Source organism: Streptopelia decaocto, assembly GCF_964273445.1.
Source record: "Streptopelia decaocto genome assembly, chromosome: Z".
Taxonomy (NCBI): domain Eukaryota; kingdom Metazoa; phylum Chordata; class Aves; order Columbiformes; family Columbidae; genus Streptopelia; species Streptopelia decaocto.
Window position 1 is genome coordinate 26,650,583 of NC_138657.1, and position 27,251 is coordinate 26,677,833.

At 39.7% G+C, this 27,251-nt stretch overlaps 1 protein-coding gene across 2 annotated transcripts in view; it reads left to right on the forward strand.

Moving 5' to 3' along the window:
• APBA1 (amyloid beta precursor protein binding family A member 1) overlaps positions 1 to 27,251 on the forward strand; it is a 107,070-nt gene that overhangs the window by 45,574 nt on the left and 34,245 nt on the right. For both annotated transcript variants that reach the window (XM_082074715.1, XM_082074716.1), the window contains exon 2: positions 17,460 to 18,664. In XM_082074715.1, the coding sequence (XP_081930841.1) occupies positions 17,513 to 18,664 (1,152 nt within the window). In that variant the 5' untranslated portion in view covers positions 17,460 to 17,512. The remainder of the gene's footprint in view (positions 1 to 17,459; positions 18,665 to 27,251) is intronic.

Consider the following 27,251-nt stretch of genomic DNA (forward strand, 5'->3'; position numbering starts at 1 on the left):
GGACTTGACCTGTGAGCAGTGTTACCTTGTTCATAATGCCAGATGACACTACTGTAATTTTGATTGACAAAAGGTGAGATCTGCTTAGCTTAAAACAGCTGTCCTTGTCTGTTTCTTACCTCAAAACAACACACAAAAGAGAAAAAGGATTTGAACACTGCTTTAAAAAAGTAAGTGCTATTAAAATACATGTATGTCCCTGTCAAATCTTAAGTAATATTGAAAGACAACACTGTCATTAGCTAATCTGCTTCATGGACAAGTCTTTTCTACTTGTGCCATTTCTGGTTTTTGTTTATTTTCTTAAATGTTTGGTCTTTTTAGGAAGCTACTTGGGATAACTTACATTGCAAACTCTTTTGATTTTAAGTGTTCATCTAGTGGTGGATGCAGCTTTGAAAAGGTGCAGCCTGTTTTTTGATATCTTGTCAGATTATTTTGGTAGGACCTGAAGTGAAATAGCTGACTCTGTCTTCATGCAAGAAGTACCATAGGAAGAAGAAGAGATGCAAAAATTGAAACTCATGGGAAAACATTTTTGAACATGAAATGTTTGTCAGAGTCCATAGATGGCCCTTAGTGATTGTTAAGCCAGAATAACTCTGGCAGGTAATAGCAGAAGGAGTTTTGAGTAGCATAGTTTTGCTTCATGGCAAAGCATCATAAATTGTTTTGATTTCTGCACAACAAGCCATGTTCTTTCATTCTGCCTAAAGCGCTGTGTATGCTTGTGAGAGTGATAGAGCAACTGGTGCCATCAGTTTGGAGGTGAATTTTGTCTGTTGAACATTACTGCTTTTCCCTAGTTTTGTGGTTTCTTGAAGCAGTTTTCTTCCAGTGGATCAGAGGTAAATTTACTTGCAGAAATCAAGTGTTGAGAGGTGTTAGATCAGACACTTTTGACAAATTACAATGCTGTATTAAGGCTTGCAGGTGTTTTTCTGAGAATTTTCCTAAGGCTGCTCTGAAGGCCTTAATTTTGTGCTTGTACAAGTGGAAGAGTCATTAAACTGTGCTGCAGCTTCACGTTGCCAGCACCATTAGTCATTTTAGGGAGTAGTGTGAGTATGCTTAGGAGCCTGTAAACAAACCAACATGTAGACAGAGTTGCTCTAGAATTACAGGTTTAAATTTTTTAGCCTTTAATACGTGGGAGGTCAGGGAAGATTTTTTACTGGTCCTAAGAAAAAGTCTGAGTGCCTGCATGCAGTGCTTACCTTTCAGGAATGACAGCATAAGGGAATTAAGTCAGAAAGCTGTTTTTTTTCTTCAAGTAGTGGAAAGTGCCTTCTTGATCATCACTAAAGTTTTACATTGGTACAACCAGTACACTGTGCTCTTGAACCCTGTGTTTGCGGGGCGAGGTTTCGGTAGCAGAGGCCTACAGGGGTGGCTTCTGTGAGGAGATGCCAGAAGCTTCCCCTGTGTCCAGTAGAGCCAATGCCAACCAGTTCTAAGACATACCCACTGCTGGCCAAGGCTGAGCCCATCAGTGATGGTGGTACCACCTCTCTGATAATGTATTTAGGAAGAGGAAAAAAACTGCTGCACAACAGCAGGTGGAAGAGAAGTGAGAACATGGGAGAGAAGGAAACCGAGCTCAGTGGAGAAGGAGGGCAGGAGGTGCTCCAGGCGCTGGAGCAGAGATTCCCCTGCAGCCCGTGGTGCAGACCATGGTGAGGCCGGCTGTCCCCTGCAGCCCAAAGGAGGCTGTGACTCCCTGGGAAGCCCGTGCTGGAGCAGGCTCCTGGCCGCACCTGTGGTTCCATGGAGAGAGGAGCCCAGGCTGGAGCAGGTTTGCTGGCGGGACTTGTGACCCCGTGGGGGACCCAGGCTGGAGCAGTCTGTTCCTGAAGGACTGCACCCCGTGGAAAGGAACTATGCTGCAGCAGTTCATGAAGAACTGCAGCCCAAGGGAAGGGCCCACATTGGAGAAGTTAATGTGGGACTGTCTCCTGTGGGAGGGACCCCATGTTCGAGCAGGGCAAGAGAGTGAGGAGGAAGGAGTGGCAGAGACAATGTGTGATGAACTGACCACAGGCCCCTTTCCCTGTCCATCTGTGCTGCTCAGGGGAGGAGGTAGAGAATTTGGGCGTGAAGTTGAGCCCAAGAAGAAGGGAAGGGTAGGGGGAAAGTCTTTAAGATTTAGTTTTATTTCTCATTGTCCTACTCTCTTTTGGTTGTTAATGAATTAAATTGATTTTCCTGTATCGAGTCTGTTTTGCTCATGATGGTGATTGGTGAATGATCTCTACTTGCCCTTATCTTGATGCATGAGCCTTTTGTCCTATTTTTCTCCCCCTCGTGTCCAGTTGAGGAAGGGAGTGATAGAGCAGCTTGGTGGGCACCTGGCATCCAGCCACTGTCAACCTATCACACCCTGGTACATAAAAGAAGAATCTGTTAGTTGCTTCTTCAAATGTGGTTGCATGGGAAGTTACAGTCTTTTGGTTAGAAAACATTGCATTTATGCAAAGATACTGGAGCTGTAGTTTCACTGACCAATTTCAGTCTAAAATCACAGTCATTCAGAAGTCTGTTTTTAACTGAATTAGGTTAATGTGATTTTTTGAAACTTTCTAGTGCCACCAGATAAAGCCAATGTCTAATGATCCCAGACAATGAAATTCACAATATAGTAAAGAGTAAAGAATGGAATTTCTAAATACTGTTTAGAGAAATTAAATGCCAGGTTTCCCTCTCTCATTATTTTTCCCTGAGGCATCTTATTTTTCTTTATAGCTTATATAGTTTTGTTATGATTCTTAATGCTTTTTTAAGGCAAAAGATACCAGGACATGTGCAAAGGAAATGGAAGCAAAACATGGCCATGGATTTAATAATAAGGAGGTGTCATTGACTTTCATGTCTTTCTTATTTTTGTAAGAGTGAGGAGTCTGAACACTGATGTGAAGAGTAAAGAATAATTTCAATTATTGAACAATTGTACTATTGGCAAGGTTTTAAAATAGAATGCCAGGTCTTTAGCTAGATTACTTGCAAGTACTTGAATGAGAGATAATTGGAGAAGGCACTATTACAAAGCAATTCTTGCCTTGTTAATACACCTTATGTGTCATATTCCTCTTATTTTCTGTGCCACTCCACCCATCCTTTTTGCTTTAAGTTGCTTTAGGACAAGAGGAAACGGCCTCAAGTTGCTCAATGGAAGGTTCAGACTGGATATGAGGAAAAGTTTCTCCATGGAAAGGGTTGTGAAGCACTGGAACAGGCTGCCCAGGGGATGGTTGAATGGCCATCCCTGGAAGTTTTTAAAAGATACACAGATTAAGTACTTACGGATATGATTTAATGCCAGAGTTTATGGTTGGACTTGATGATCTTGAGGGTCTCTTCCAGCCAAAAGGATTCTAAGATTCTAAGTTCTTCTTTCTCTTGGTCCTCTGGATGTTTTATTCCCTGAGCAGATCTATAGGATTAAATGTATGGTACCAAGGACCAAACATACAGCCTTATGCACATTTGATGAGTCTCATATCATGTTAGCTCTGGACTGGTCCTGGGCCTGAATGCTCGCCAGCAGGTTGAACAAATTAGGTGCACTACTGGATCACATTCTACCAACTGATTGCTGTTTGAAAGAAATCCCTTATGTGATCTCCACTTCTGCTCTGCAGTGTGTACTGACCTGCAGTGTGTGGGCACCATTGGAAGTTGCTCTTCAAAAGCATACTTCGGATCCAAACTAGAACGCTATGTAGACCCACTCTTGAGAAATCTATTCACTATTGCAAGCTGCAGATTTTTTTTTTCTCTTTCCCTGCCTTTCCCTCCCCTTCCGCACCCCTCTCTTTTTTCCAGACTTTTTTTTTCCCTTGGAACCGATGAGAGTCAGAAGTTCAGAGACTTTCAGAAAATCTAAAACCCCAGTCATAGGTCTGAAGGAGCAAATGGTGTTTTCCTGAGAGTGACTGTGATTTATTTTTTTTAATTATGTGTCTGCTTTAATGTAATTTTTGAAACATTACTTCATCTTGTAATGACTCTTGTAGTTCCAGATCTTGAATGTTGTCTATTTGAGCTCAGGATCTGCACAAGTAACTGTCTGCAGAAACTGGCCTGTTCAAAAGTCTTGAAACTTGGCCATGCTAAATTCCTGCTGTTGACCAGCTGCTTTTCTACATATTCAGGTAACTAATTTAAATTTTTAAAAGGGTGTGGCACAAAAGCCTTTTGGACTGTTAGCTTTCAATAGCTATGATAACAATGCCAGAATCCTAGAAAACTCTAAGGAAGTTTATGTAGTGCCAGTAGTTTAAAAGGTAAAGTGAACTAATATAAAGTGAATTGATAATAGTAGAGTGGCAGCTTAGCATCAGCCCTGTGTAGGATAATGGAATGGATGTTGTGGGTTGATAGACTTTGAAAATTGCAAATATTTTTAAATGGTTTTGCTGCAGTTCAAACAAGCAAGAGTTTAGGGGGTTATACTGTGGAGGTTGGATCTACTGATCACCATGGGTTTTTACACCTTTTATGGAGTTCAAAGCTTCACTTCTCCAGAGAAGTGCCACAATGCCAATAAAAGCTATCTGCCTGACCGATTTGAAACACAGTGTTGAATTCTGTAGTAAAGTGGTAATCTTAACATATTCCTGTAGCAGCCTACAGAGCAGTGAGAAATATAGAATTCTTTATTTTCATTGCTTTTTTAACCCACTTCCATATTTAAAGTTAATTCAGTGGCTTCCTGCCTTCATTTTTAAGTATGTTTCCCTGAGATGGATCATGTCCTCAATACTTCTTGTCCTGAACTTGAAAAATTAAAACCAAGATGATGCTGTAGTAGAGCAAAGAAAAGGGATGTCAGCATGTGCATGCTTATAAGGTGACTTATGCAAAGGTCAGATATTTGAAGAAGGATGCAAACTGTTCCTTAGCCTGATGGATAGCAGAGACCAGACTAGCATGGTGTTTAATTTGAGTTAAATATCAGTAGAGAATAGAGCCTTAAATGCCACACTTCAGCTTGGATGTCAGCAGAGAAAGACATTCTGTTGTCGGATGGATGATCCTTCCTTGAAAAGAAATAAAAAGATAGGAGAGAATAACTTTAAATATTCCATTCTCTGGCATTGTTGAATCCGTCTTCTCTAGGTTTCACAAAACATTTAAGAGGCATCTTGTTTTCTCTGTATAAAATGTAATAAAGCAAAATAATTAGGACTTCTGTTTACTGGAGAGAAAGGTTCTTCAGTGTCTTTGAAATACATTGCCTTAATAATTACTTCTGAGCCTAAGTGAAAGGAGCCACTGACTCTCAGACTGTCTGCAAGCAAAAAGGAGAAAAATGTTAATAGATGAATACCTAAATATTTTAATTATTTCAGGTATTGAAACATTTCAAGAATGTACTGTTCTTCCTCTAAGTTTATCCGTGTGAAATGTATTTTTCCTTAAAACTGCCCGTTTTAGTTGCAGCTTTTCTCTGCTATAATTCCACTGGTGGGGTGTATTAGGAATATAAAAACATTTGCTAAGGTTAAGAATGAATAATAAAAATATTTTAAATGGAGTATACTCTTCTACTAAAATCTAAGTATTGCTGTATAAAAAGACAAAACAAAGTAACCTACTTTTACAGAAATGTGAGCCATCTGAAGTTGTTTGTTTTTTCTTCTGAAGTCAGCACTGTTCGGAAGGGAGACAAGAGCACTGCAGGGGGGAATGAAATAATTTTTAAAAGAAGATGACTGCCACCCTACATGCGTTTAGAAAATGTTTTATTTATGCTCTGTTTCACTTGTGACTGCATCTTTAAATGCTGTTACACATTTTACTTTCCCACCCCATTGTCTGTATGTATTACTTGACTTGGAATCATTTGTGTGGAGGTTTTAGCGGTAAATCTTGCACAGGTATGTTAAAAGTGTGTCTTTCTTTTCTTCTGAATTCTCTCCTGTGTAATTATGTTCTGCTAAGTTTGTTTTCTTAGTGGGTAGAGACTGGCAAGTGTATGGAAAACTTTGTGGTTTTGACAGAATGCATCTGGTTTTGATTTGCCTGATCTGGCAGTGGTGTGTGATCTGGTTAACCTGATTAGCATCAGCAGATCTTTTTTTTTTTCATAACCTGATGGGACCCCTGTGGCTGTAGCTGGGCATCAATCCCATCTCCCTGGCTCAGGCTGTAATTTCTGAGCAAGCTGCCATTTGAGAGACAGATCTGAGGACCCTGAGCTGTGCACAGTGCAATTACTAATACTTGTCAAGTTCTGTTCTATGCTGAAGTAGTGGAGAAATGCCAGCCTTCATTAGGGTTTAATTATGTCTGGGGAACAGATTTCATACGTAGTTGCCTTGGTGCAGCTAGTTCCACTAACAGAAATGTGCTTCTGCTGAGAAGTAGGTCTCGGTCAAAATCTTCCTCAGTGCAAAGAAAACAAAGTGATGTTGATGTCTTGCTTGTTGGAATAACTAACCCTTCTCATCAGCTCTGAAAAAGAGCACAGAATGTATCTTGCTTCCTAAGTCACTGAAGGTGCAGAAATTGTTAGTGTTTTAGGCTCGAAAAAGCTTTGCTGTTGGGAAGCCTGGAACAGGCAGACAGGTCTGGTTGAGGCCAGTCAAATGCAGGCAGGTACATGCTGGTCTACCCAGAAAGGTCTCTTGCAGTTGAAAATTGGGTTTGTAGTGCCCAGTGGTGCATCTGCTGTGGTGCTGACAAGTGGCCACGGCATTTGAGAAGGGTCGTAACAGTGGAAGATGTGCTTGAGAATTTTTCTCTAATCACTCAGGACTATGCTTGGGAAGTAAATATATAACCTCCTTCCATGTGGTTTTGGAGAGGACCATGGGTCTGTCTTTACAGTATAGCACCTTAATACAGTTGCAAATCTGTGAGAAAATGAAAGTGGAAAATCAATTTTCCTTCAAGCCTTTGGAAACTCATGAGCTGGTCTGTGCAGCTTTGGGTTTGTGTTTTTTTTGAGATTGTGTTGTTTTGTAATGTGGACTGATTCAGCAGTCTGTCCTTGAAGAAGTAAGAGAATCTGCAGGTGTTGTCAGAATTTGATGGTTGTATATGACATTTGGCTTACTATGTGGGCTAAAATGGCAACAGAAATTACAACAGAAAAGAAAGCTGTCCACGGGCGGGGGTGGGGGGAGTTAATTTTGATCTCCTGTCACCTACGTCTGTGCATTCCTACTTACTCCTCCTTTGCATCTGTTGTTTTGTTCCATAGTTTCTTGTGACATTCTTCCCCCTGCCCTGCCCTGAGAACTGAAGTTATATAGATGCAAGCTCAAATCTATTGAGGTAGCTTTTAATTCCAGGAATATTGCAGCTTGAAGCCAGTAAGATTTTATCTTGTTGTTGTTGTTGTTGTAACTTCGTAAATTTTCAGCTGTGTCTATACCTATACATGAAATCTCCTTGTTAGTGGGATTTCACTTGTTTCTTCACGCAATCCTGATAGCCTACAGCACTTATGTGTTCTTGCTTACCTAATATCTGTGAATAGAAGCAGGTATTGGTTGTGGTGTCTTGCTGCCACTCTGAAGGAAGACAAACTATTTGATACTTAAAGCTGCCCTCTCAATAATATAATCCAGGCATACATCAAGTCCTTGATAATAAACTTATGGTATGACAGCTAGAAAGTGTTAATTCAGTTGTTTTGAATGGTTAGAAGTGGATGCAAAAGAGATTATATGCCCATCATATTAAAATACTTTGGAATTTTAGTTACCCCTATCTCTCTGTCTTCCTCATTCTTCTGCAGTCTGAATAACATCTCCACGTCTTATATATTGCCATTTTCAAGCCTTTCTAGAAAAAGTCATTGTCAAAAAACATGTTGTAAAGTCTAAGTTGAATTGAAATAATAATTGAAATAAGAGCTGTTAGGTTTGAGGCTTTTGTTTTTCTAGGATGCAGGCAAGAGGGGGAGGGATTGTAAAATCTGGTGTTTTCAGTGGCTGGGTGTTATAGTTGCCAGGCAGGGGTACATTTTTAAGTACATGTTATACTGTGAAAGGTAGGCAAATTCTGTATCCCATCCATCCTGCTTTCCCAGATTGAGGTGAGTATAGCTCCTTTGAAACTTGTGAAATAAAGTGAATTAAAGGAGGATCAGGTTGCTTATACTGTCTGAGCCATGGTTGCTTTTTCCTGAGGGAGTATCCACAGTTTGAAGCTCTGGGGTAATAATAAGCGCCTCAGAACTAATCCTTCTACTGATCCTACTGACAGAATCTAGGAAGTTACTGGGGTTTCAGCACTGTTTCTGCGCCATTTCAATATGATCCTGTACTTTTGATTTTGGGTTTGGAAAGATGGGAAACAGATTTTTGGATCAAAATGTGTTGCTCAGTTATCTTGCTAATTACTAGATTTGTTACAGATACATTTAAGAACTGAAAAAGTTATTGCTTAGGTGTCCTGAGGCTTTTTTTTGCCCTCCACATGTGTACTATTCTGCTGCTTTAGCCTTTTTCTTTGAAGTGATCTCTCCTGGAAACAATATTCTGCAACTTGTTTTTCTCCGCTGAAGGGATATAATTAGACTAACAGACTAACTAGCTGAACTTTCTGTTGTTTAACTTGGTTTTCCTGAAGGCTGCACATTTGCTGAAGAGCCTTCTCTCATATTCTAGCTGACCTTTATTTTCTTGAAGTAGTCTCAACACCATCTAAATGTTTCTGTGTACCCAACACAACATATGTCTTGATTGCATTAAAGAATTCAAAAATCTAGAGTTTGACTCACTTGAAAACTTTGCTTTCCATAACAAAATTGATAAACTTGATTTTTCTCTCACAGTATTATTTTAAGTTATTGTATCTGGAGGACTGAATGACAAAAACGTTTCAATAGGTGAAGAGTGTTCTCAGTTTTGGTTCTTGGCTGGTACGTCTTCTGTTTCGCTCGTATTGAAGATAACGTTGCATCAAGACTCTGCAGCACCGACCAAGGAGACATCTGAGTAGATTGTCTCAACCAGTTTGGATGAAGTCCTCATGTGTAGGCAGAGGAGAAAAATCCAAGGGTTGGTTTGGTTTTTTGTTGTTGTTTTTGGTTTTGGTGGTGTGGGGTTTTTTTTGTTTTTGTTTGTTTGTGGGGTTTTTGTTTTGTTTCTTTGTTTTTGTTTTTTGTTTTTTGTTTTTTTTTACATACTAGTGAAAGTATGTTGTGAGTGAAGCTTGAGGCATTCTTAGTCACCCTGAAGGACTATCATGCTCTGCAGCTTACTGAATCATATTTTTTAGCTCTATCTATGGTTTTCAGTATTACACTTTCAATGGCATCTGAAAGGACATGGAAAGGGTATTTGGCTTGCTGGGTTGATTTTTTTTTTATTTTTTTCTTTTTTTTTTTGGTAATATAAATCTAATCTCTCTTTGTATATTACTTTCATTGATATAAAAATATCGCTACTGTAAAGATAACATCATTTGCATTCAGAATTCATCACTGGAGAGTCAGCATTTTCCATTGTGCTCTCTGAAACAGTTCTGCCCTTTTACACAGAGAAGAAAAAATGGTAAATTACAAACAACCATATGCTCAGATTTAGTAAAGACTCATTTTTAATGATAGTACCTGTAACAGAGATTGAAGCTAGTCTCATATGGTAATATTGATATTAAATGCTGTGCTTTGACATTGTTTATGTACTATTTCAATTTATTTTTCTTCTTTGGAAATTTATTTTATTAGTAACCATAATTTAAATACCACAGTATTTAAATACCAATTCCAGTAGTCAAAATTTTAGATTATCCAGCTGCTAATTAAACATGCAGTCCATAAGACACCCGGGAATTAAACCAGCAGTAACCTGTCTGAGGATCACAGCAGAGTGAAAGAGAAGCCCAAATTTCCTTAGCTTAGCTGTTACAGGACTCTTATTTATGATGCTTAATCATTCTGGTTGGTGAGAACAGAGGTTGCCTGTGGATGGTTGTCAAGATTTTTCTCCACTGCTTTTGGTTCATGTCTTCTGTCTGGGCCATAGTATCAGTTAACCTTCCTCTGGCAGCAGAGGGATGGCTTCAGATACTCCCGGAGTTCATTGCCTCTGTTTCTTCTGTAGGCAGGAATTCAGTGTTAAAAGGTGCTGAAAAGGGTCTGTTACTTTCCTGATCTCTCTCCAGTGCCCTAAAGCATTGCCAACCCTGTCCTCAGGAGACCTGTCACTTGCTTCTTCCTCATGAGATCCGGCCTGTCTGCTCTGAAATTACTGAATGGTGTTTCTTGGTAAAGCTTAAATTTGAGTTTTGAATAAGATGTGAACTGAAAGGGGAGAAAAGTTGAATGTTTTTTGAGAACTTATTAACTCTGGTAATTCTACGTCTGTTTACTATTCACAAAAGTCTGGGGTTCTTTTATGTCAGGTGCAGATTTCTCTCAGCCCGCACTTCTTTTCATGAGGGCAGGCATGACCTGGAGGAAGGAGGCCCATGGAAAGGAAATGAAAGTGCTGGGTTTTTTGTGCTGTGTCTGTTATGTTGGCTTCATCACTGATTGCATCGGCTGTTCAATGTGCTCAGGTTCAATGAAACTGGAAACTGTTTTTTTTTTTTATTTTCAGATTTCAGTTTAATAATTTGGATGCATAAAGCTAATTATTACTTTTCTAAAAATAATTATAATTAATTGAAGGCTTGCAAAATGCTGCTTCTTATCTGTTTTAAACCTATATTAAAAACAGTCAGAGGTGATTTGCATGGGCAGTAAATAATTTCTGTTTTCAGTAAGCTGTTAGATTTGTAAATATAATAAGTTATCTTTGTATTCCTAAAATACTTTTCAAACCTTATGAAAAGGGGTAAAGACATTCATCAGGGAAATGGTCATGTTTTTAATCTGGTCTTCTGTAGTTCCACCAGTTTATGTGCTGCGGTAGATGAAATGGGAATGTACTTTTGAAGACACGCAGGAAGGGTGAAGTTGTGTTATCACAACAGAAAGTCCAAAACCAGAAGGAGGTTCATAGGATGGAGATGAAGGTGTTAAATGGATGGAGAGTTAAATATGCTATTGAGCAAAACCATGGTGTGGTCTTAGTACTCTGTTATCTGTTACCCGGGGAGTGATGACATTTCCAGACTCCATAAGAGAGTTGTGTGACTCTTTCAGGTTTCTTTAGTTGTGATCTTGATTCAATTCAAAGATATATTTAGGAGCTGATGTAACCAATTTTGATTTGGAATCAGAAATTCAGATTAGTTCCCTATAATCACAGGGTTAGTATGAGATTATGTGTTTTAGGAAGTCTGATGCTGACACATGTTCACCCTTCCCACCACGGAATTTTATGCCCTGGTGAAAGCCAAAGTAGATTTAGAAACAGTGGAAACTGACATCTGGTGTATGATTTGCCTTTAAGTTAGTCAGGTGCACACGGTGGCTTAATCCAATTAATTTCCATTTCAGTGTGGCTTGTGTAGTCTGTTCATTGTTGTGGTGTTAATAACATGTTTGTTTTAGATATGGGGAACTTTTGACTACTCATATCTAAATAATAGATGTAATTGTGTCTTCCAAAGAATTTGTAGTTTTTGTTTATTTTTCTACTGCAGACTTAATTCCTGTGATAGTCCTGTTCTAGTAAGTTAGTGGTTCTTTGGTCATAAATTCATGGTTTTGCATTTTTTTCCTCTGTTGTGCCCAATATTTGATTTCTTGTGTGCTTTCAGTTGTGAGGGAACCTAAACGATAAGCCACTGAGTATTGTGCTATGGCCAAGCTGATGTTGTAAGCATAGGCTAGTGTACAGTTCACTTTTATTCTAATAATAGTATTTCCTTACTTCGTGTTACAAATATGTGTAGTCTTTTAGACTAGTTGTAGTCAGAAAAGACTGATGCAGGCTACCTCCTTTTGAAATTCATGTACCTTACTAGGTTTCTGTTGAACATGGACTAGTGTGTATTTCTCCTGCTGGGTTCAGCAGCAGACATAGGACTCAGAAATGGAAACTTCCAAGGATGTTATGAATAAAATTGGAGTAAAATACTTGCAGAAAATATTAAAGGCAAATTATAGTGTTGCAACTAATGCGTTTAACTTGTTTAAAATAGTACAGTGGTACAAGGATGGCACAAGCACCTGCAGAAAACCGTGTACAGAGCAATTTTGTGCATGCAGCTTTTTGCATTACAGTTAAAATATTATGAATGCTCATAGTTGTTCACCCTCATCAGTATGAACCAATGTGTGTATGTGTGTGTATGTGGTGAGGTTTTAATGTCACTTTCCAGGTGCTTTCAGTGACTTGCACAAAACATACTTAGTTTAAAGCATTTTTGGTTGAGTTTACTTAGCACACAACAGCAGAACCAACCAGGTTTCCCAAGCAGGTTAGAGTTCAGAAAAAAGAGTCATCTAGCAGGGGAGAGGTGGGGAATTCTCTTGATGGAAACATTGCATATGCTGTTGAATTCTCAGCCATTTTAAACCACAGGGGCTCTTTAAAAAAATAACAATAAAAATTGAAGGTGTGTCTCAAAAGACATATGTTTGCCAAAATACTATGTTGGGTTTTTTGAAAGGTAGCTTATGTTCATATGAGAGAACGTGCCAAGACAACTTGCACTCAGGGTGAGATACCAGAGGTCTCTCTGCTTTTACTGTGGCTTGGAGTTATGGGTAAATATGTTCAAAGAATAGGTATTTTTTACAGAAGACATAGGTAAATATGCCCAAAGATTTTTAGGGGAGAAAGAACCTTTTTTGTTTACATGCTCAACCAGCATACCAACTTTTCCTTTGCAAAAGTTCTGCAAAATGAGAGGAAATTGTTATAATTCTTATAAATAAAAACATTCATTAAATATATATATATATATGTGAATACCCTTCACAGTGATGCAGGCTGGGGTTGATGGGGGCAACGAGCAGCTCTGGGGCATGGCCTGGGTAGCAAAAAAACCAACAGTGAAGCCTGGTGGGGTGTGAGCAGTACATCGCCCCAGAGCTGGGGGAGGGCAGTGACTGTCTCCTCTGCTCAGCGCCCTGCCAGATGCCACCTGGGTACTGCCTCCAGTTTGGGTCCCCAGTACAGGGATGACATTGCCAAATTGTTGGGAGGTGAGGGGAGTCCACCAAGGCAGTAAGGATGGAGCCCTTGTCCTGTGAGGAGGGGCTGCAGGACCAAGGCTGGTTTAGCTGGGAGGAAGGATAGCATTGAGATCACACAACACCAGCCCATGGGATGGAGATGTGGCTGGGTGCTTCTTAGTAGCGTGTGGTGGAAGAGTGGGTTAGAGATGTCTGGCACATGTTGGAATGAGGGAGATTCAAACTGACTAGAAGGAAGAAACGTTTTTCCCACAAGGACAAGCCAGCAATGAAGCCAGGGCCCAGACAGGTTGTGCCATCTCCAGCCTTGGAGGTTATCAATCCTCAGCTGGATAAAGGCCCGAGCAGCCTGGTCTGAGCCCAGAGCTGGCTGTGCTTTGGGCAGGGCTTGTAGTGGAGACCTCCGGTGGCTCTCTCCTGAGTTATCCTGTTATCCGATGTGTGGCAAAAAACAGTGTGTATATGTGTGTGTAGTTGTAGTCTTGGTTCCACATGTAACACAGCTGTGTTTTGATATAGCAACAACACTATACAGACTTATCGAAAGCATGATATTTTATTCAAAAAACAGGATTGGCCCGTGGAAATATGGTGCATAACGCTCCTATAAAGTAAGGTCTAAAATGGCATATTTGGAATTTAAAAAAAAATTATTAATTTCTGTCTGCATGCACAGGAGAGCAAACAATTACACATCTGGACTTGGGAAACAAACAGAAAACCAAACTGTAACCTGAATACTCATATTTTCTCCTTTACTTATTGCATGTCTTTTCCTGAGTAGTACTGGGCATGCATGTTGTGATCTTGTTCCAAGATGATAGCATGCCCTTTGTCGATATTTTAAATACTTCTTTTTTAATGTAAAGTAGCAGTGAAATAAAAATCCTTAAACTTCAAGTTTTTCTTTATGCTACTGGAGAAATATGTGGAGATGTTTAATTTTTCTTCTTTACAGGCAGTAAGGTAGTTTAACCTTCAGCAAAGAGCTAGTTGCAGTAGTACTCAGCCTCTGATTTCTCTATTTTAGAGACAGATTCATCCATCAAGTCCTGAGTGCAAAGCTGAGAGTGCTTACAGAGCACTTTCCCATATATGTTTGATTACTGGAGCACAGCTGCTGTTCTGCGTAATTAATGTGAGGGTATAATATCTTTCAGATGGGTGCTGTGTCTTTATGTCCAAGGTCAGATGGCCTCTCTTGCTTATATTCTCTTCTGTTTATGGCAGTTTATGTAGCTTATTGATTTTTGTTTACTTGCTGGAACTCAAGTGCTTTTTTGAAGGCCTGGTGAGAAAAATCAGGCAGATCTTGTATCTGCTTGAGGGAAATGCTACTAAGAATTAAAAAAAAAAAAAAAGAAGTGAGTTTTAATAGTCTTCCAGCTACTGTGTATGAAAAGAGATTCAGTGCTTCTAACCTCAACCTAAATAGGTGGTTCTTTAAATTACTGTCCCAAAGACTGATTGTTAAACAGCCAAATAAATGTACTTGACTTAGAAGCTTACTTTTCATTGAAGGTTATTGGGGCATAGGTGACCTAAGGGTGTTTATTCAGATCTACAATTTTATAAGTAAACTTCTTTTTTGACAATCACAATTTCTCTTTTGAAAAAAAAAAAAAAATCAGAATACATTTCAAAATAAGATTTTATTGTTTGCAAAATGAAAAGTGAAATTAAATTGAAATTATGGGAGGAAGGGCAAACAGAAGACAACCTTTTCCAGTAAAAAGCTTTAAGTAAAGCTTAGAGTTTCTTCCTCATCCCCTCAAAAGACACAACCTTGAAAATTTCAGGATATCTGTATTTGAAATTAACCTGAGATCATTCTTCAAATGAGAGCAGTTTCACAAGTGAAACTTTCAGTTTTCAAAAGAAAAACGTTAGGGCTCTCAGGTGGTTTATAGCAATATTTTGTAATGTTTGTAATCTCTGTAATTTTTTTCTCATAGCTAGACATGTCAGCGATGCTGTCTGTCGATAGTATGCTAATATGTGGTGGGCATATATTAAGTCTTTTAAAACAGGATCACATATTTTCAGATATTATCAACTATTTAGTTGTAAATATCATGACATTCAATACCTTATTTCACTTGAGGTATAGGTGAGGTATAGTCTTCAAGCAGCTGAATTTTACCTTCTTTCCTAATTCAATTTAATTTAATTTAGTTAAAGATGTGGCAGGACACGTGTCATGAAGATTTCAGGAAGCTGGTCATCATCCTGCGTTTCTGTGGCACTTAATTTCTTTCAACTAGTACTGCCCTTTTTCTGCAGGTGACCAGTGACAGGTGCAAGTCAGGGACTACTTTGAATGTGACAGATTTAAGGTAGAATTTTTAAACAGTCCTCTATTTTAGCCTAATTCTGTCTATGTGCAAAGCAATGGATATTTTGTAACTCACTTCAGTGGAAGCAGGAAATCTTTCTTGGGGTTGTTATGTCTTGGAATCTTCACCCTTCATTTTGTGGGCTTCAAATGGAAAGCTCTCCAATGTTGTTGTTCTTGTTTACTTAAATAATATTTCGTATGCTGCGAGGAGGAGAGTGTTTGGTTTATTAGCTCTGGCACACACCTGTGTTCTTTCCCAATTTCTTGGAAGCCTCAGCTGGAAAAGATCTTAACTTGTCACTGAAGGCTTCTTGCTAACATACCTTCTTTAGCTGGGAAAAAACCGAACTGAGTTTTTTCATAGTTGTTTTGAAAAAGGACTAGTTTGTGTAGAACATATTTATCTGTTCAGTTAATGTGATGTTTTAGCTATTATTTTATAACTGTATTTGTTGTGTACTATTTGATATACTATATGTTTTTCTTTTTTTGCAATGTGAGTGAGAAAGGTGAATCTTGGAAGTTAAACACAGCATGCTAGATTTGCAAAAAGCTATCTGTGTATGGACTGTACCTTAGCATGAAAATATCTGTCTGTAACAACGGCCAAGATGTATTTTGTTTCTTTTTCTTTTTTTTTGTACTCATAAGTTGTACAGGCTTAAACATTAGGCATATTACATGAAGGAGTGCACTCACTAGAAGAATAGCACAAGTAACTCCCCCGGAGTCTTCCCTGCCTGTCAGCTTTTCTAATAGCAACTGAAATTACTGTTTCTTTCTCATCACAGGAAGTTATTGCTACGGCTCTTTTGCAGAAAGCTCATTTAGTCAGGAAAGTGTCACCTGAGTCTCCCTGCCTCAGGGCAGTAGATTTAGTTCAAGTTCTATTTTACATTCAGGTTTTTTTTTTTTTAATTGGTAATTTACATATGCTTTTAGAGATCCTTCGAGTTCGAAGTCTTCCAAGAATTAACTTTTCTTTTAGTACTGATCAATAAGTCACAGGCTAGAGCTGTATTTTACTTGTGGATGTGTGGCTGGACTTAGAGACCTAAGAGGACATAAAATGTCCTTTTTATTGCACTGTGTTTTAAAAACATAGGGCAAGGTTCAAAGTAGCTGAAGCTGTTAGATAAAAATGGAACTTTCTGAGCTAGATAGGTCTGTTTGCACAATGAAACTTACAGAAGATATTCTGTATTCTTAGAGAGTTTTCCTATTTCTATGGCCAGCATGTTTATTATTCCACAGCTCTCTAATAATACATCATCTTTTGAGTCAGCAAGGCTAAGATGCCTCACTAGTCTCCATGTCATCATGGTTATGAATATTAGTAATGTCTTCTCCATGTTTTAGGAAAGGTGTTCAGTGCAGAAGCCATCTTAAGTGATTATAGATACGTTCCACAAAGGTAACTATAATATTTAGCTGTTATGTGCTTCTCTAGGGAGGAGAAACAGGTGCTTCAAATGCACCCTGAGAGTGCATTTTTACTTCTAATGATTTTTTAAAGCACATGGGGTGACTAGTTCAGCTGAAGATACTGTACTGAAGAAGTGTCGTATGCATAGCTGCCATGTGTCTGAGCAATTGCAGACTCCTGTGATGGGACTAAATCTGTCATTTTACATTACAGCATCCTTCCTTTGCACTGAGTTAGTGAGCTGTAGGGAGAGCAGTGGAGCAAAGGTGGAATATTTCTGTCTTATTTCTACCACGGTTGAGCCTTTGGCAAAGGTTAGCTTTTCTAACATGCAACGTCCTCGAAATGCCACAGCAGCCCATAGGAGCATCTCCAAGGAGGTGCTTGGAAATTATTTTTCTACAGAGAGTTTGTCTGTAGAAGTGAGAAGTGCAGTCCCCAAAGGGATAGTTGTTGGTTGCTGCTGTTGGAGGTCGTTTTCATGGGAGATCACACTGTTGTGCTGGCTGTCGACTGACTTCGGAGCTGGTGAAGTCAAATGCTTATCTGCTGGGGAAAGAAGGACACCTTTTGTTACTTCTGTTTATTGACTCCACTTTTTTTTAAGAGTAACATCAGAGTTTGTTTGTTTGTTTTCTTTCCAGCTGTGATAGACAAAATGTCAATAGAATAAGTGACCTGCCCACCAGAAATTGCCATGAACCATTTGGCTGGACCGCCTGAGGGGGAGGTAAGTGAAGAGCCAGCAAATGGAGCAGTGAACGAGTCAGTGGAGGCTGACTTGGAGCACTCAGAGCTGGAAGAGGAACAGCGGTATGCAACTCGCTACCCAAGACATACAAACAGCAGCCAAGGGGGCCTGTCTGGGCAGGAGGAGGAAGGGATGTTAGCTCGGTCAGCCAGCACTGAGAGTGGTTTCCACAACCACACGGATACTGCAGAAGGGGATGTGATAGCCACAGTAGAGGACAGTTATGACACAGAGAGAGTTCAGGAAAATGAGGATGAGAGTGCATATGCGGTGCAGTACAGGCCTGAGTCTGAGGAGTACACAGAGAATGCAGAGGCTGAGCACGGCGAGGCCATTCATAATCGAACATTGCCGAATCACTTACATTTCCATTCCATTGAACACGAGGAAGCCATGAATGCAGCCTACTCGGGTTATGTCTACACACATCGGCTCTTCCACCGAGGAGAGGATGAACAGTATGCTGAACCTTACGCCGACTATGGACTGCAGGAGCATGTGTATGAGGAGATAGGAGATACACCAGACCTCGATGTCAGGGAGGGGATCCAGCAGTATGAGCGTGAAAGGGAGGAGGCTGACAATTACCGCAAGGAGGCACTTGGTGCCCGCCTTCACCATTATGATGAACGGTCTGATGGAGAGTCTGACAGCCCTGAGAAGGAGGCAGAGTTTGCGCCTTACCCAAGAATGGATAGTTATGAACAAGAGGAGGACATTGACCAGATTGTAGCAGAGGTGAAGCAGAGCATGAGCTCCCAGAGCTTAGACAAGGCAGCTGAAGACATGCCAGAGGCGGAGCAGAGTTTAGAGCATGGTCATGCTCTTGCCGGTGGTGGGCATGAAAGTAACGGCCAGCTCCCAGCTGGTTCTCGAGTTACATCCAGTTCAGGAGAATCTGTACAGAGGTACAGCAAGGAAAAGAGAGATGCGATTTCACTGGCCATCAAGGATATTAAAGAGGCTATTGAGGAAGTGAAGACAAGGACCATCCGTTCTCCTTACACCCCTGATGAACCTAAAGAGCCCATCTGGGTGATGAGGCAGGACATCAGCCCGACCAGGGACTCTGACGACCAGAGGCCACTAGATGGAGATGTGAGTATACAAAGCTTTCATCTCTCAGGTTATGTGTGTCTTGTTCCTTTGTTCCTTTAATTGTGACATACATGGCAGTGAATGATGGTGCATTTTGTTCTTGTCCTGTGACTCATCATTCATTAAAGTATATAGTGCTTGGTCTATTTTAAATTCGTACTTTAGAGGGCATGTAAGAGGTAAGTATGTGCATTATCAGTGGGCCAGTTTTTTCTCTTTGAAGAACTGCTGACCCCAGAATTTGTCACATGAAGCTCTTAGTTTTTTTTTCGGAAACAAATACTGTTAAGTTTTTTACAGCCATGAGATATTTTAGAATAGCTACTGAACACTCCATCTTCTGTTATCTATCCTTGTTTCTCTTAATTCTAGGTTTCTAAGCTTCATTTTCTGTCACATAACCATCCTAACAGTTTCGTCAGAAATCTGTTAATATTCTTTATGGTGGTATTATAGATCAGATTAATATTGCAGAAAAGTTGCAGGTTTTTTGTCCATTTGCAGGCTCTAGAAATGTGTTATGAACCTCCGTATATTAGATTACCACTGTAAAGTGTATTCACTTTACAGCAATCCAAGTATTAAAGGCTGCTGTTCAGATGTACAGCATCAGCATTTCTGAAATTCTGTACTTCTGACATGAGGCTTTGCTTGGATCAGAATCAGTTCACAGTTTGTGGTTCCAGCTGCCTGTACAATAATCTTTACTTGAAGTTTTATGGATTTGATGCATTTCTAATAAAATAAATTCATAAAGAACTGTTAACGGCATTAAATTTATGCCTGATATGAAAATAACTGCTAGGCTAAATTTACTGATGAAAAATAGTCTATCATATGGACTGCTATTACTTCAAGGATAACTGCACTGGAAACATCTGCTCCATCCTTTTTATTGCTGTGCAATGTTTTCTGTGACCTTTGCTTTTTTGAAAGAACACCGAAAGCTAGAACTGTTTGTGTGTTGTTTGGTGTTTTAAACCGAGTTATTGTAACCTTCTAGGAATGCATCAGGACTATCCAAAACACCTCAGCCTCTGCAAGGTAATTCAGATAGTGAAAACACATCACGTGCAGGGTAGACATGTAACTGGCTTCTGATTTTTTTTATCTGACATCAAAACACTGAAGGCTGGTATTTTACAAATGGTAAGGCATTTTTGGAGCATGGTGTTTGAGTTGCTGAAAAAAAACCTGCAAGTTGACTGAGACATGTAGCTTACAAATTTTATTTTTCCTTGAAAACCATTGGAAACACACAGTAGTGAGTATGTTTTGGTTGCTTTTTTGTTTCTTCAAAGTTTCAGTGAAATTTTTAAAAGCCCCAAACAAAACAAAAATGTTTCTTTTAAATATTACTTCAAAAAGTATTTTTAAAATTATGTTACAGAGTGGATTAACAGTCATGTAGAGGGCTAAAGCAGTCTTCCTGGATTGGGAGAACAATTACTTTTAACTTCTTTAAACATTTCCAGAAGCTGTAATTATTTCTCTCTCCTTTTTGAAATAGATTACATTATCCATTTGCTGTGCATTTTGTTCACCATATTGTCTGTGTCTGTAAGTGCTGTCTTTGGGAGGATCAGAGAACTTACTGTTCTTCCTGATGGTCTGATCGTAACACTCAGTACCATGATGGTCCTGGTGACATTAGGTTTGGGATCGTCAGATCCCTGAGTCCTTCCTGAAGGTGCTCCAACTGCCCTCCAAAATCTTGCTGGACCTTTCAGAATTTAACTTTTCTAAGGTATGATGGTAGGACTTAGCCAGGTGTGTTCATATAGAAGCCCAGGTGTTTGTGTTGGTCTGTATCTGTATCTGTATTAGGTATGGAAGTACATAGGAGTTTCTGTTTTGCATTAAAAGTTAATTTCTCATTTGATACTTTTCATTACTAGTCAGATAAGAACCTGACTAAGATTTTCAGTGCTGGCTGTAATCAGAACAGTGATGTATAATGACAGTATAGCTCACTGCAAAGATAAATGATGGCTGTAGATGTGCAGTATGTGTTCTTGGAAATAGGAATTAAATTAAGCAAATAGTTAGGAAGATCTGTAGCAGATTGAGGGGAATACGTGTTGTAGAAGAATGGACTTGGGACTGGGTAGGAATTTTGTTTTTCACTGACGATAAAGTAAGTTATGCACTTTACTGGATTCTAATTCAGACACCACCTCATGAACAGTCTGAACAGTCTGTTTCTTCAACAAGTATTCCTAGAATTGCTTAGCAGTGAATTGGTCAAAATTAGGTTGTGTTAACTATGTGACCATGAGTGATCCATTATAATAAAAATATACTTGAAGCATATTCATCTAAATGTCTTATCTGTCTCCCATGAGAAAGAAGCAGAATCTCAGACAGGAGCTTTTCAGTGTAACCAGTATATGCCAGAGATGTTACTCAGTCTGATTTGTAACATTGGCCTTGAAATAACAAGGAATTACATAAAGAGAGTAATTATTCCCACTGTACTTCAAACTGATGGTCTGTGCTGTTTCCCTGTTTTTTCAATTCAACAGTTTCAAACTTGACTTTCACACCAAGAATCTTACCGGTTCAGCTTCTTTTGCACCGCTTGAGCAGCTTTGGAGGACACAGGAACTAAGCACAAAGCTCCAGCTCTCTGGTCTTTGCCTCAGCTCCTCTTTCTTCCCTCTCTCACCTGATTGCAGTTAATGTGAGGAGATTTCCTTACCTCAGCCACAGGGAAATGGCTGAAGTTGGTCTGTTTTTCCTGGGCCTCTCTCCCCAGCCTGGCTTTGACCCCTAACACAACAGGTTTGTGCTGAGTGCAGGCAGTGAGGAAGGGCTAAAATCACCCTTGGAATCCAATATTTATGTTATGTTTGAGAGCTTGGCTCTTAACTGCTCTTCTCCTGAGCTAGAGCAGCAAGCAGCTTTGGACCACTTGGGAAGAGACTGAAATACTGCTGGATGTGTCTCGGGGACATGCATTTGGAGCACCATTCTGAAGGGGAGCAGCTGAGGGACCTGGGGTTTCAGCCTGGAGGAGGCTGAGGGGAGACCTTCTTGCTCTCTGCAGCTGCCTGAAAGGAGATTGGAGCCAGGAAGTTCTGGCTCTGCTCCAAAGGGACAAGCATCAGGATGAGAGGAAACAGTCTCAAGTTGCACCAGAGCAGGTTCAGATTAGATATTGGGGACAATTTCTTCCCGTAAAGGGCTGTCAGGCATTCGAACAGGCTGCCCAGGGCAGTGGTGAAGACACCATCCCTGGAGCGGTTGAACAGACACAGAGATGAGGTTCTCAGGGACATGGGTTAGTGCCAGCGTTGGGTTAACAGTTGGACTCAATGAGCTTGAGGGTGTCTTCCAACCAGAATGATTCTGTGATTCTGTGATTTTACCTTAGGAGGGCACCACTTTCTTCCCCCAGAAATATTAAGGAACTGCAGCCAAGTGATACAAATTGTGTGCTTTTATTACCTTCCATTATTTTGTGGGTCATCTTTGGAAATTGTCCCTATATTGTTTTTTAACAAAACTATTTTGCTTTTAGAGATAAAACTTTCTTGAAAATACTTGTAATAATTTTATGTTGTTTATCATATGATGTTGAAACTGGTAAGACCTCTTTAGACCAGGAGCAATCACTTTTTATTTGGCTAGGAGCATTCCATGATAGAGCAGTAGAACCAGGGAGTCAGAAGAACGATTTGGACTTGAGACTCATTAAATACGACAACCTTTTTTGTCTTTTTTTTCACAAGAAAGCACCTGCCATTCCCCAGTGCTGAGCATTTGAATGATACATTAACAGCAGAATGTTTGGTAGGATCCCCATTGGAAGTATCCAGAGACTGTTTCGAGAAGCTAACAATCCTGAAGTGTTCAGCTAGCCTGCAGCTGGGTAATGTTTGGGGCTATTAGGAAAGACATGCAACAACTGTAGTGATAAGAAAGCTAACAGGTCAACTGTATACATTCATTTTTAAGATGCCCTTTATTCCAGGTTTGTTCTCAGTTTAATTTATCAGGAATTTGAGTCATTCCTAGGAATTTCTTCTCAAAATAAAAGTTTGGTACGCATGCAAAAAAAAGAAAAAGGCTCATAGCCCATGGACAATTTGACTGTAATAAACTCTGGCCGTCATGTGATGCAGAGGCAGGTAGCAGATTTCTTTGAATAAATAAATAGTGTACTAAAGTATCTGCTTAATATTTAACAATGGAGAGTATTTGCTGTTGTTTGCCTTGTGTACCTTGGTTTACTGATTCGTGCTTTCACTTGAATAAGAGATGATCTGGACATCTAGTTTGTGGGGAAGGTGTTGTACCTGTGTATTTGATAAAAGCCCAAAAGTTATCTCAGTGTCCTTTGAATAAATACGGTAAGTTGGATTGGTTTGGGTTTTTTTTGTAGTCTTCCACACATGAGATATGAGCAATTGACATATATTTCCAAAATCTGTTTATCAGAAACCTTTTTAACCAAAGCAGACTATCACTTTTTCAAATACAATAGCAGTTAGAGCTGCACAATTGCAAGGAATGTGACATCAGGAAACTGACCCATGATGGAAAACACTGTGGAACTGCAGTTAGGTTGCATTTTCTGAGTGTGAAATGGGAGAGATAATCTGTTCACATTGTACTGAATGATGTTCCTTGTTGGAGACCAGCATGGAGCTTATGGTGTGCACATGTCTAAGAATGATGGAGGGGGATACCCTTTAGGAAAAGGTGTTCTTCCAGATCCACACAGTTATCTCACTGGAAGGGGAGGCCCATATCCTATTTAGGTAGCTCTTGCCTGTCATTCTTTGTCAGTTTCTCTGCCAGAAACCTGCTGTGAATGTGCCTAGCCACATACAGAACTAGTGGTGTTTAAAGGTCTAAATAAAAGACATCTGGAGTGCATGGATCTGGATTTAAGGATTAACACGTGTTCAAGTGGAAAAGAGAATAGTTTTGAGTAGTAGATATCTCAGAATACAGTTAAATATTCTGGTGTACAAACTGTATGGAAGGTCTTAAAAAGCATCTTTAAAATGTCATAGAGCTATGAGAAGAGTGGCTTGCTTAGTTTTGGAAGTACAGAGATCTGCTTAGAAAAACACTGAAAGGCACAGTTCGAGATTTGTTTGTTTGTTTTTTTGTTTGTTTTTCCTGGCATTTAAAGAACATTTATATCTTCTCATATCCAGAGAAGACAAGCAGGCTGTCTGCTTCACTTCTGCCATAATCAGGAGAAAATGGTGGTTTGGAGGGAGAGATTCTCCGTTTCAGAACTAAATACTGTGACCTTTTGCTGAGGTCCATTCAGTTATCCGTGGGGTAGCAGATCTGAAAGCCAGATTTTGCTGACATGCCGGGCACAGTTTGTTGCTGTGTGCAAAGGCTTCAGTTTTGCAAAGTGTTCACAGTCTCTGTTCCTCTGCAAATACTTGATGTGGTACAATGTTAGAGTAAGTCCTGTTATAAAGTAAAACCACTTACATGGGTGGTTTGGATTTGTGAAGTAGAAATTCAGAACTGAAGACAAGCCCTTTAGGCAAAACAGAGCTGAGATGTATTGTTCTTTTTGGTTATATATATTTTATTTCAACCTTCAGCTGCAGGATTTTCTCAGTTCTGATAACTCCAGAAGCAAAATGCTTTCACGGAGATGAATTTGCTTCACTTTTTCCGCTGCAGGAGTAATGTATTATTAACAAGGCAATAGAGAAGTCTGTTTTAAATAATTAAGCAGGTTTCAGTAATAGATGAACAAAGCGGGGCGGGAGGGAAAGAAAAGAAAGTAAATGAAGATGAGTTTATATTGATGGAGTACTGTTTTCTTTTTCTGAGCAGACCTTTTAAATTTGTTGATTGAGCACACAGAATACAGGTCATCTTTCTGTCATCTACGCAAGACCATAGTCTTAACACTATACAGCAAAAAACCACTCCAAAAGCTGCAAGCCAAAAATGATCTAAAAAAAGACCAAAACCAAGCAAAATGCATCTTATCAGCTTATCTTATCTGAATCAGCTTTATGCTGATTCATCAATCACACAGAAGAAAGCTTAAATTTATCAATTAGTTTGCTTGAAGATAAACACTCTGCAGATGAGTTACAGGCTTTTAAATTATAGTGAGCACACATAACCCCTTGAATTTTATATATCTGTTATGTTTTTTAATTATTGAAAGATGAAAGTAATTTCAAGTGTTTTTTCTGTGCTGTTTAAAACTGGAAAAGCGCTTGTCACACTTTCAAAGTCTTTTGAAAACACAGGAGAGAGCTACACTAATTTTGTCAGGCTGACACATGAAGCTGCATTTGAACTAGAAGTTAAAGTTCAGCTAAGAAATTCCATAGTTGAGAGAGAGCATCAGCCAGTACTGACCCAGCTCACAGGAGCCTTGCTGTGCTGGCAGCTGTCCATCCAGCCTGAGTGCTGCTGGACAGACCCTACCCATATAGCTCTGTGTGTGTGATCTGATGGGCAGTCAGAGTCTGTACAGCCTAAGGTTTTATTCAAAGGGAAGTTAGCAGCTCACAAAGTGTAGCATGGCTACTGCTACTGACTTGTGTGGCCAAGAGACTCTTTGAAATGAGCAAAATAAAGGGCCATCTTGACCTAGCAGCCTCAGTTACTTATATCGTTTCCTCACTCGGACTTTTCTCTGTCAGATCTAAACCTCTGTCTATTTGTAGATATATTTTTATTTTGCTTTTAAGACTTAGTAATGTAACAGTAACAGATGGGTGTCTTTCTTCAAAGACTTTGACAGAGGTACACAGTTACTGCTTATGTCAAAATCTCTGGTTTTGTAACAAATGAATTTTACTGAAGAATTACAACTCAGTGGTGTTGTGCAGACACTCTTGGACAGTGTGTTTGTTTCTAAACAGCTGCTTTATTCAGAGCTCTTGCACAGTGTAACGTGTGGACGGTCAGATCTCTCAAGTAGGATTGTCAGCCATTGTCCAGATGGTGGTATGTGGCAGGAGGCTCTATCCTTGCAGGGCATTGTCAGCTGAATCGGGAGAGATTCCCCAAACTGCATTTGTTCTCAGGTCTTACATACAGCTGGTCTTTGATCCTACATGACCACTCTAGCACCTCTGGTCCATTGCTATAGTTTACCTTAAGCTACACACAAAACACTTCCTATGGTAACTGTGCACATTAGGACTGTCATACATCTGTGGGAATAGCTTCTGTTGACTAGCAGCAAGTCTCTTATCCATGTAGTGTTTGGTCATTTTTGTAGCAGAAACTGTTCAGGAGTGCTGCTGGGTTAGCCAGAGTCGATGGCCAGGACTGTAGTTAGCACCCTGAAATTAGGAAAGGTGCCTCTCCCTTGTCATGTGCGCAGGAGAATCCTGCTGGGGGAATATTCCTGTATGGAGAGGTCCTAGAACAGTTAGTCAAATGCTTTGTTCTGTAGGGAGCAATTTAGTCAGTCACCTAGTCTCAAGTCTACTTGTGTCAGCTGTGCGCAAACTGTCAGGGGTGGGTCCTGGACCACCCAGCAAACGGATGGGTAAGTGCACTGGGCATGCGCGGAGGCAGTTACACCACAACCACAAACTTAAATTTCATCCTTTGCCACAGTTACAAAAATTAAATTGCATTGCTTGTGCTATGGTATGCATGTATGTGTACAACAGTTCTGAGTTGGTTTTATTTTTTCAAACACTCCATTTTTAACACTACAGTTAAAGTAAATTTAGCCAAAGACAGCTGCTGCTGATGATGATTTATATTGTGAGGACATTTAGCTTTCAACTCCATTCTTCATGGGTACTTCATGCTGTCTAAAAGTTGTGAATATATGTTGATGATCTCAGTCTACTTTTCAGTGGATAGAATTCCAACTGTTCAAATCACGGTAGAAATTCTGCCACAACATGGTTGTGCTAAAACCCAAGAGATTTACTTCCACAGTTCTGTACTGGGTGGTGTTTGTAAAATCATGCATCTGACTATACTTCCATGTTGGACCTGAATATTTCATAGTGCTTTGACCTTTGCCCAATGTGGTTGGTACCTCTCAGAAGACTTTTTATCACTGAAATAAAATAAATTTAAAAGCCTTGCTTTATCCAGTTGTTGCCTGACCTAATGTACAGGAAGACTCTGCCATTCCTCTGCCAGGAAGCCAGTAGGTGGACATTAGTGTCATATGAGTAATGGACTTTTGCTTAAGTAAATCTTGCATTGCTGAAGTATTTAATCGTTTCATCTCCTATCCCGGCCTTCTATGTGGTGATGTGACCCACTAGGTTATACTTTTGTCAGATAAGCAGCTGCTAAATGCAGGTAAAACAACTCTGCTTTTATAAAACAAGAGCAAGTTGTTGTATAAGAAGATGTTTCAATGTCAGTTATGTTTGTCTTCATGAGCTATTCAGTAGCCAGCTGGGTTGACCTGGATAGGTTGTATGCAACATGATGCAGATGCAGTACAATCCTCTCCTGTTACAGTTTCTGTTACTAAATCCCTCTGCACAATAGCAAAGAAGGTTTCTCAGGTGGAGTGGGTTGCATGTTAGGTAGAGTCAAACAACACCAAAATTGAAATGGAGAATTTTTGGATGTACCAGATTGAGTATCGTAAGAAAAATGT